This window comes from Ctenopharyngodon idella, chromosome 5, assembly GCF_019924925.1.
Source record: "Ctenopharyngodon idella isolate HZGC_01 chromosome 5, HZGC01, whole genome shotgun sequence".
Lineage (NCBI taxonomy): Eukaryota > Metazoa > Chordata > Actinopteri > Cypriniformes > Xenocyprididae > Ctenopharyngodon > Ctenopharyngodon idella.
The window spans coordinates 30,881,123-30,889,925 of NC_067224.1; the positions used below are offsets into that span (position 1 = coordinate 30,881,123).

Consider the following 8,803-nt stretch of genomic DNA (forward strand, 5'->3'; position numbering starts at 1 on the left):
AGGAGAATATAGACCTTATTTACCAGAGAAACAAGCGCGCCGCCATCTTTAGAATATTGTCTTTGAACTTCCGTTTTTGTATATTTCTGTATATTTCTATGGCATCGCTGTTGAAGAATAATTAGCTGGTGAAGTGGATTTACCTGTTGTAGAGTTAATGAAAGTTATCATGAGCATTGTTATGTTTAAAGCAGATGTCTTAACAAATGTCAGTAGACCGGGAAGATTTTAAAATGAGCAGTTCTTTCATAAAAAAGATCGATGTGGAAATACAAGCCGGAAGTCAAAAGACAATGAGCGCAGCGCTGAAAAGGAGCGGGGCTACATAAGGTCTATAGAGTACCTCAGAGATGACGTGTTTTTGTAGGCCAACCCGGAAGTTAGCGGCGCACGGGTTCCCTTGATCGAAAGCCTATGCATTTTTCCCATAGACTTTTGGAAAATCGCAAAAAATAAGCTCTGTGTTTAACAAAGGGTTATGACACTTACACGTTTTGTCTATCAAAATAATCTTTACAAGTTAACACAGCAGATATAAAAAGCTAACAGTAGGCTATAAACGGACTACAGCACACCATGGTCGCGGATCAACGTCACCACCACCAAGCTTCCTCAAACTTTATTTAAAAAACAACTTTATTTAAAAACATGCTCGCTGATTATGATCTGCGCTGTGTATGAATACTTATCCACTTTTTTATGAGATATGCTGTCCAAATGTCCTGTTTGTCATGATGACGTCTAAAGTTAACTTGCACCAACCGCTGTTTTTACGACACAATAAAGGTTTAAAAAATCACTTTATTTTTAAATATCATTTTATTTTTCACAGTGCAGCATATTTTTTTCGACTGAAGTTTAGTTTTAAATCAAATCATTTAAACCCAAATTATTCCCAGCTAGGTGAGCACATGCATTTTACTCATGTAAAATACAACTGGAATGAAACATAGCATCCCATTGCAAGCAATGTGCATTAAAACGTTTTTAAAATTTTATGTGTGATCTGTAAAAGTATGTGTTTAATTCTTGGTCACATTTATAACCGGTGGAAAGTACACTGGCAAAATTGTTCAACTGACCAGTAATGTAAAAAAAAAAAACAACAACACACAATTGTTGACTTTTCAAACTAAATTTCAGTCCCAAATGTAACCGGTGGGAAATGTAAACGTGTTTTAATGTGGTGAAGGTGAGGCGTTTTTCCGCTAGAGGGTGCTATACATCACTTAATTCTGAGTCTGCGCAGTCAGCATGTTGTCGTCGCCATATTGAAGTGGCTGCCAGGAGAAGCATGTCTTTAATCGAAGACGTGTTTAAACTTAATTTTGTTATATATACATATTTGCTTGATTAACGTTTATTTTAATTTAAGTCTGATTTGTAGTCTTTTCTGCATCGAGAACAATGGGGAAGAGGTATTACTGCGACTACTGTGACCGCAGCTTTCAGGACAACCTACACAACAGAAAGAAGCACCTGAACGGCGTCCAGCACCACCGGGCGAAGAAAGCCTGGTTTGACAACTTCAGAGGTACTCGCAGTAGGGCTGCACGATTAATCACGCGATTAGAAAAATAACAATGAAAGTCTCGCAGAAAACTAAACACAGCAGTATGAGGTCTTAGAATAATTATGTTAAGGTAAAACAAGTTTTTAATTATTTTCAGACGCTGCCGCAGTTTTAAATGAAGAGCGGACAAAGGAGCCATGCAGAAAGTTTCTTCAGACAGGTAAGACATTTGACAGAGTAAACCAATGTGTTGCTTCTTTAGTTAAATAGATTTTCTTTTATGAACCTGATAAGTGTACTTGTTCCTCTTACTGTCTTCCAGGACAGTGTGTATTTGGTACAAACTGTCGTTTTTCGCATATGTCTGAGAGGTACATGAAGATGCTGGAGCAAAAGATTGATGGTGAGGTGCTACAGTGATCTCCTGATGCCTTTTATGTGTATCAATGATTTTTAAGCCATAGTTTAAAGTTTAATGAGAAGGCATGCTAAATGCTGATGGCTGTTGACATACACATACATTTTCACAATTTGTTAAACTGAGTACATTGTTGTAATTTCCTGTAAGATGAAAAGCGACGGAAGGAAGACCATGACCAAGATAGATCGTCTACTAAGTGCAGCATTGATGAATGGCTCTCCAGAAGAGAGAAGAAACGGGCTGCTTTGTCATCAGGAAGGTACTTAATGCAGGATACTGCACAGAATGGTGATTTTGAAAGGTTGGATTGTTGCCAATAAGTGTTTCATTCACTAAGATGGGTAATCTGGGCTCAGGTCTCATTTATTTTGAGTTTGATGTTGGCAAAAGATCACTTTTCTTCCTCACAGGGCTGGAAATGGCTGAGATTCACTGGGCGGACTCTAGTTGGGAAGATTTTTATTTTTATCTTTTTTTTGTTGTTGTTGTTTTTTACTTTCAATGGCCTTTCAGATTAATTTAAATATAACATCTTCTATAATCTATAATAATATTTCATGTTTCTATACAAAAAAATTCTTGAGTATCAAGTCAGGCACATGAAAGTTAGTGAACAACATTTATGAATAGCATGTGTCACAAACATTCAACAGAATCTCTGCTTTGTGATAATTATCCTTTTAATTTTGGCCAACTTAAAGGGATAGTTCACCCAAAAATGAAAATTTGATGTTTATCTGCTTACCCCCAGGGCATCCAAGATGTAAGTGACTTTGTTTCTTCAGTAGAACACAAATGATGATTTTTAACTCCAGCCGTTGCGGTCTTTCAGTCATATAATGCATTGAAACGGTAACACCATCTATGAGAGTAAAAAAAACATGCACAAACAAATCCAAATTAAACCCTGCGGCTCGTGACGACACATTGATGTCCTAAGACACGAAACGATCGGTTTCCAACTGCCTTGCGCATCCAGTTGGTGAGGTCTGAACGTGCTCTGACAACGGAAGTGATGTCTTGCACTCATTGAAGTATAGGCGCGAGACATTACTTCCGTTGTCTGAGCGCGTTCAGATCTCACCAACCGGATGCGTAAGGCAGTTGGACGTAGTGGTGTATTAGAGGAAAAAAATTATACAAATACTGTTCGGTTTCTCACAAAAACCGATCGTTTTGTGTCTTAGGACATCAATGTGTCGTCACGAGCCGCAGGGTTTAATTTGGATTTGTTTGTGCATGTTTTTTTACTCTCATAGATGGTGTTACCGTTTCAATGCATTATATGACTGACAGACCGCAACGGTTGGAGTTAAAAATCATCATTTGTGTTCTACTGAAGAAACAAAGTCACCTACATCTTGGATGCCCTGGGGGTAAGCAGATAAACATCAAATTTTCAATTTTGGGTGAACTATCCCTTTAAAGATATATTTTGTAGGAATCTGCATATGTGGTGCATGCAGAATTTAAAGGGATAGTTCACCCTAAAATGAAGATTCTGTCATTAATTACTCACCCTCATGTTGTTCCAAACCTGTAAAACTTTTGTTTATCTTCAGAACACAAATGAAGATCTTTTTGATGAAATCTGAGATTTCTGTCCTTCCATAGACTACTTTTGCAGCTAAACAGATGCTCAACCGAACTTGAATGACGCACAAGAACAAACCTCTTCCAGAAGCTCAAACGTGCTGCGTAACCAATGAGATTCATTCTGCATCTGTTTATGTTCGCTGATTTCATCCAAAAATATCTTCATTTGTGTTCTGAATATGAACGAAGGTCTTACGGGTGTGAGTAAATGATGACAGAATTTTCATTTTGGGGTGAATTAACCCTTTAACATGTCACACAAACCTTTTAAATATATTTGTCCTCAGGTTACAGAAAACTGTAGAATGTTTTGGCTGGTGACCTCTCAGTTTAGTGCTTTGAAAATCAACAATTAAACACTTTAAAGGTGAATCCAGTTTTAAGGGAAGGGGAAGTTAATGTGCATTCGAAAAATCAAAATAATTTGGAAAATAATGTATATGGAATATATAATAAAATTGACTTCCTTTTTCTTAAACAATGGTTAAAAGGGTTGAAATGTGATGTTTATCATTTTATAAAACTTTTTGTTTTGAGGATGTTACAATAGACATGAGTTTTTTAGAACCATGTTGCTACTTAAACATGTAGTTGTATTCTAATATAATAACTGACCCTTCGCAAAGACCCGCCCCCCTTGGTTACTGTTGCTTTGTCCGACAAGCCGTGGCGCAGTCACGCCACACAGAGTGAAAAATACATCGCGGAGCAAAGAGGACACTGACAACACGTCGACAGACAAGACAGAGCAGGTTACTTATGATATTAAACAAAGTCTCAGCTTTCAAATTGTGTAATTTTTTAAAGAAATTCGAACAATAAAAACCATTTTGTGGCTCTTTAATGTGTCATGACAGATCGCTGTAGCGCCTCAGCACAAGCGCCTCGTGAACCAATCATCTCTTCTTACTAGTTAATTTATAGCATTAAATAAACATGAATGAACATGAGAAGGAATGTTGTTTCAAACGCGGATAGACGTCAGTACACACCATATTTCAAGTTCAAGTCCACCGAGGTTAATCTTCTAACTCCTGACTGCTTTGTCGGACAAAATGGTGGATTCGGCGTTATGATTGGTTAGATTGCTTGTCAATCAAACTCCCCGCGAAGGGTCAATTGTCTGAAATAATTTCAACTGCTGATTCTATTTATTTATTTTCAGAAATTAAGGAGTATTGAGTTGTTATCCCCCTCCTTCTCACAACCTGTTTCATCACATATGTAATGATACAGATTTTACTCAAAATTGGAAATTGAGAATCACAATTTTTGTTTGTTTAAAACCGAGAGCAGAATTTTGCCATGATTCTGAATAGACAGCTATAACATGTAATTTACTAGAGGTTCTGAAAATGTTAATTGCGATGTAATTGATACAATCTTTATTTGAAGCATCAAGTTACTTTCAGAGGTTGATTTAGTCTATTTTGATTGCTACCATAGACATCAGTGTTTATATCCGAACTACAAACTTCTTTGATAATTTGAATTACTGTAACACAGAAATAATGATACTATGTGGTTGAAAAGATTGCTTGTGAGCTGTGTCATACCTATACATGACAACTGCTCTCTCTGAGTCAGCGGCAGCGCCAATGCAGATTTGAATGCTCCACTGTGATCGTAGCTACATTTGTCAAATGTTTAACAGACATATGATACATCACCGCTGCATTTTTTAAAATTATATATATATATTTTTATTGCGCTATGTTTTTGTGCTGAATTCGTATGATACTGAGTGAGTAAAAGATAAAGGTCCCTTTCATTTCCGTAAAAAATGAAAGCGAACATAGAACTCTCCGCAGACTTTGTCCCCACCATTTCCAGCCCTGATCACACAGAACTCTAAATTTACATTCTACCATGAAAGATGATGCTTATGTTACCTGTTTTTTTGGGGGTTCAGTATTATAGCACATACAGAGAGACTTTTTACAACCAGTTTTATGTTATGATTCAACATGTTTCTTATCTTTATGTATGAGGGATTCCAGCTGCTTGGGTGCAAGTGTGCTTCAGAGCATTCAAAATACATGAGAAAATCTTGTTTTATAGGTCACCTTGACGCATTAAAATGAGACTGATGCCTGCAGCTGTTTCATTTGCATAATTACCTGCATATAGTTTGCACTGCTAGAGAATACACACATATACTCTTGAGCTCAGCAGTTTAACCTGTTACTCCTTTTATTTTCAGAGTTTTAAAGGTGGAAGAGGAAGAATGCACTGAAAACATCGAGATACCTCCGTATCTGCTGTCTATTCCAGATCTTCCTCCATCTCTCCATCCCCCACCAATTGGTGGTTGGAGAGTGACACTGCAAAATGAATGGGGTTGAAATGGAGTTTGTAAAAAATCTTTTTTTAAATCTTTTTTTTTTTCAAGACCATGCTTCTAACTGTTACTGTTACAAGGCCTTTTTATAATGTATTTAAAAAGTGAAAACAATGTACATATTTGTATGAAATTGTATAGCAATAGAAGTTGAGGTGCATGCTGAAAGAAAATGCTTTTTTTTTTTTTTTTTTTTAATATATATTATGAATAAATCCAGTGCAGTGAATTTCATAATGTGGAGTTGTAACTTGTGTGTCTGTAAAGGAGCACATGATGTTATTTTTTCTGTTAAAGGTAGGAGTTAACATAATTGGTTGCTTTCATTTGCTATTTATCAAGAAGTAGACAGTGTTCTCAGGCTGAACGCTATTATTTTTGTCTGCCTTCTGTGGTTAGATTTAAATTCAGACGAGGCAAGCGTTTTCAGTTTAGTCCTGATTGCTTGTTGCAGGGATGTTTTGTAATGTTAGCTTGCTTGGCCTTACTAAATTCCCATTATCTTCTTCACTGATTTACAGGCCTTGTGATGAAAGGTCCTATGTGTTGGAGCAAAGATAAAATTAGTTGTCTATAACTCTGTCATTCCTAGATACTTTTTTGCTGGTCTAGTAGAGTTTAGTAACCAGCATCAGTTATATGGAGCACATGCAAAGAAAAGAAAAGAGACCCGTTCAACCAAGGCATATATTTACATGCATATTTGGGTGTAAATATAACCAAATAAATTCAGCCAAACTTACTGCACTTACTTTAGTGCTGCTTACTATAATAATTTCTGTAATGTCTGATACTTACAATCTGATTTTGTACTCTCAAATGTTGAATGCGTTGAATAATGAAAAAGACCAAAGAAGAAGCACCACTGTTTTAATTCAGTTGTTCACGTGGTACATTTAAATGTAACATCAGCACATTTTGGCACATCATAGATTCAAGGTGGTTTTCTAGAGCTACATTGATGCAATATAAAGTTACATACATTGTATATATTACTGTTACATCACTACATTAATATAATTATGTGAGCTAATTTGTAACTGCCAATGTGTATCAGCCGTTATGCAGTTCAATGCAATTTGATGTCATTTAAGTAAATGTGCTGTAATTTTTCCATGTGAATTAAGATGGATTTATATTAAAGAAATATTGGGAAAATACAAAAATAAAGCTATATTTCATATAATTCTAGGAGTCTTACCCATTTGTTACTTTAATTGAAAAAACATATTGCCATGTTAAATAATAGTACTCTCATTAGCGTGTAAAAAAACAATTTGCACAGCATATCACATGCTTGAGCTTTGGAAATCAAAAGCATGATATGTTTCTGATGTCCTGAAATCAGTATATCTCAATTTGTATATATATCACAGTAAATTGTCATCAAATAAGCATAGTTGCATATTTTGAGAACAAAGGCTGACTTTAACATTACACAATACAGCATGTCAGAACATTACAAATGCATGCAACTGCAAAGAAACAGGTTGTCATCATTGCTTATCTTACACAAAGTTTGTGTCAGCATTGTATTATCGTCATGATCTGTTCGATGTGTAAAAAGCAAGTCAGAATGTCTTGAGTTTGCTGATTACACAATAAAAATACTTTCTCTAATGTATACTATTAATATTACTCTGAATCAAGTCTTAAGTTGTATATAGATATGTTTACAACTTTGTTAAATTAATGCAATACTCCAATCATTCCAATCATATGCAGTTGCAGATCCATTTAAATGCTTAGTCATGACAGACAGACATTGTTTTTCCGAATGAGGTCAGACAAAAACTTATTCATATCAGTTAAGTGTCATCTGTGGTATAGCACAAACACATGTGAATTAAATACTGGGAAAGTGCACAAAAATATAGACTTTGGACTCACAAAACATCACCACCCAACTTACTGTTTAGGCACTGAGATTACTGACAAATGCATAAATTACAGATAGATGCTGGATGCATACATTTATTTCAGAGTATGCATAAGCCAAATATTGCTTTTTACCATTAACTCACACCAAACTTAAAGCTATTAAGATCAAAATAGTATTTTTGAATAATGTGCCCTGGTGGTTCATTCCCTTTGAGTTATGAATGCATACACTTAAAGGAATAGTTAACTTTCAAATAAAAATTTCCTGAGAATTTACTCACCCCCATGTCATCCAAGATGTCCATGTCCTTCTTTCTTCAGTCAAAAAGAAATTAAGGTTTTTGATAAAAACATTCCAGGATTATTCTTCTTATAGTGGACTTCAATGGACTCCAAACGGTTGAAGCTCAAAATTAGTTTTCAAAGGGCTTTAAACGATACCAGACGAGGAATAAGGTACTTATCTAGCAAAACGATCTGTCATTTTCTTAAAAAAAAAACACAAATATATATGCTTTATAAACACAAATGATCGCCTTGCAAGGGCTTCCGCCATTCCGCCTTCCGTATTCTTCATTAGTTCCGTAAGTTGAATAGGGAAGACGTAGGACATACAGCGTAAGCTTTTTGAAGAATACGGAAGACGGAATGGCGGAAGTACTTGCAAGGCGATCATTTGTGTTTATAAAGCATATACATTTGTATTTTTTTAAGAAAATGACCGATCGTTTCGCTAGATAAGACCCTTATTCCTCATCTTGTTTCATTTAAAGCCCTTTGAAGCTGCACTAAAACTAATTTTGACCTTCAACCGTTTGGAGTCCATTGAAGTTCACTATAAGGAGAGTAATCCTGGAATGTTTTCATCAAAAACCTTAATTTCTTTTTGACAGAAGAAAGAAGGACATGGATGACATGGGAGTGAGTTAATTATCAGGAAATTTTTATTTGAAAGTGGACTAATCCTTTAAAAGAAATTAATGCTTTAAACTTAATCTGTAATTTTCCAGTTGATCAGGATAATGTGGAAACATATTAGGGTAACAATTTA

At 35.5% G+C, this 8,803-nt stretch overlaps 1 protein-coding gene across 1 annotated transcript; it reads left to right on the forward strand.

Moving 5' to 3' along the window:
- Positions 1 to 1,234: 1,234 nt before the first annotated feature.
- zmat5 (zinc finger, matrin-type 5) lies at positions 1,235 to 7,057 on the forward strand. Its single transcript, XM_051893324.1, has 5 exons — positions 1,235 to 1,534; positions 1,671 to 1,733; positions 1,836 to 1,916; positions 2,082 to 2,193; positions 5,734 to 7,057. Exons 1-5 carry the CDS (start codon positions 1,408 to 1,410, stop codon positions 5,873 to 5,875), a joined length of 525 nt encoding a protein of 174 aa, XP_051749284.1. The 5' UTR covers positions 1,235 to 1,407; the 3' UTR covers positions 5,876 to 7,057.
- Positions 7,058 to 8,803: the final 1,746 nt, after the last annotated feature.

Excerpts from the sequence above, each read along its gene's own strand:
- zmat5 (XM_051893324.1), top strand. The coding sequence starts at position 1,408 with ATGGGGAAGAGGTATTACTGCGACTACTGTGACCGCAGCTTTCAGGAC. Across the intron at positions 1,917-2,081 it reads GCTGGAGCAAAAGATTGATG|ATGAAAAGCGACGGAAGGAA; the intron begins GTGAGGTGCTAC and ends ATTTCCTGTAAG. Across the intron at positions 2,194-5,733 it reads GCTGCTTTGTCATCAGGAAG|AGTTTTAAAGGTGGAAGAGG; the intron begins GTACTTAATGCA and ends TTTTATTTTCAG.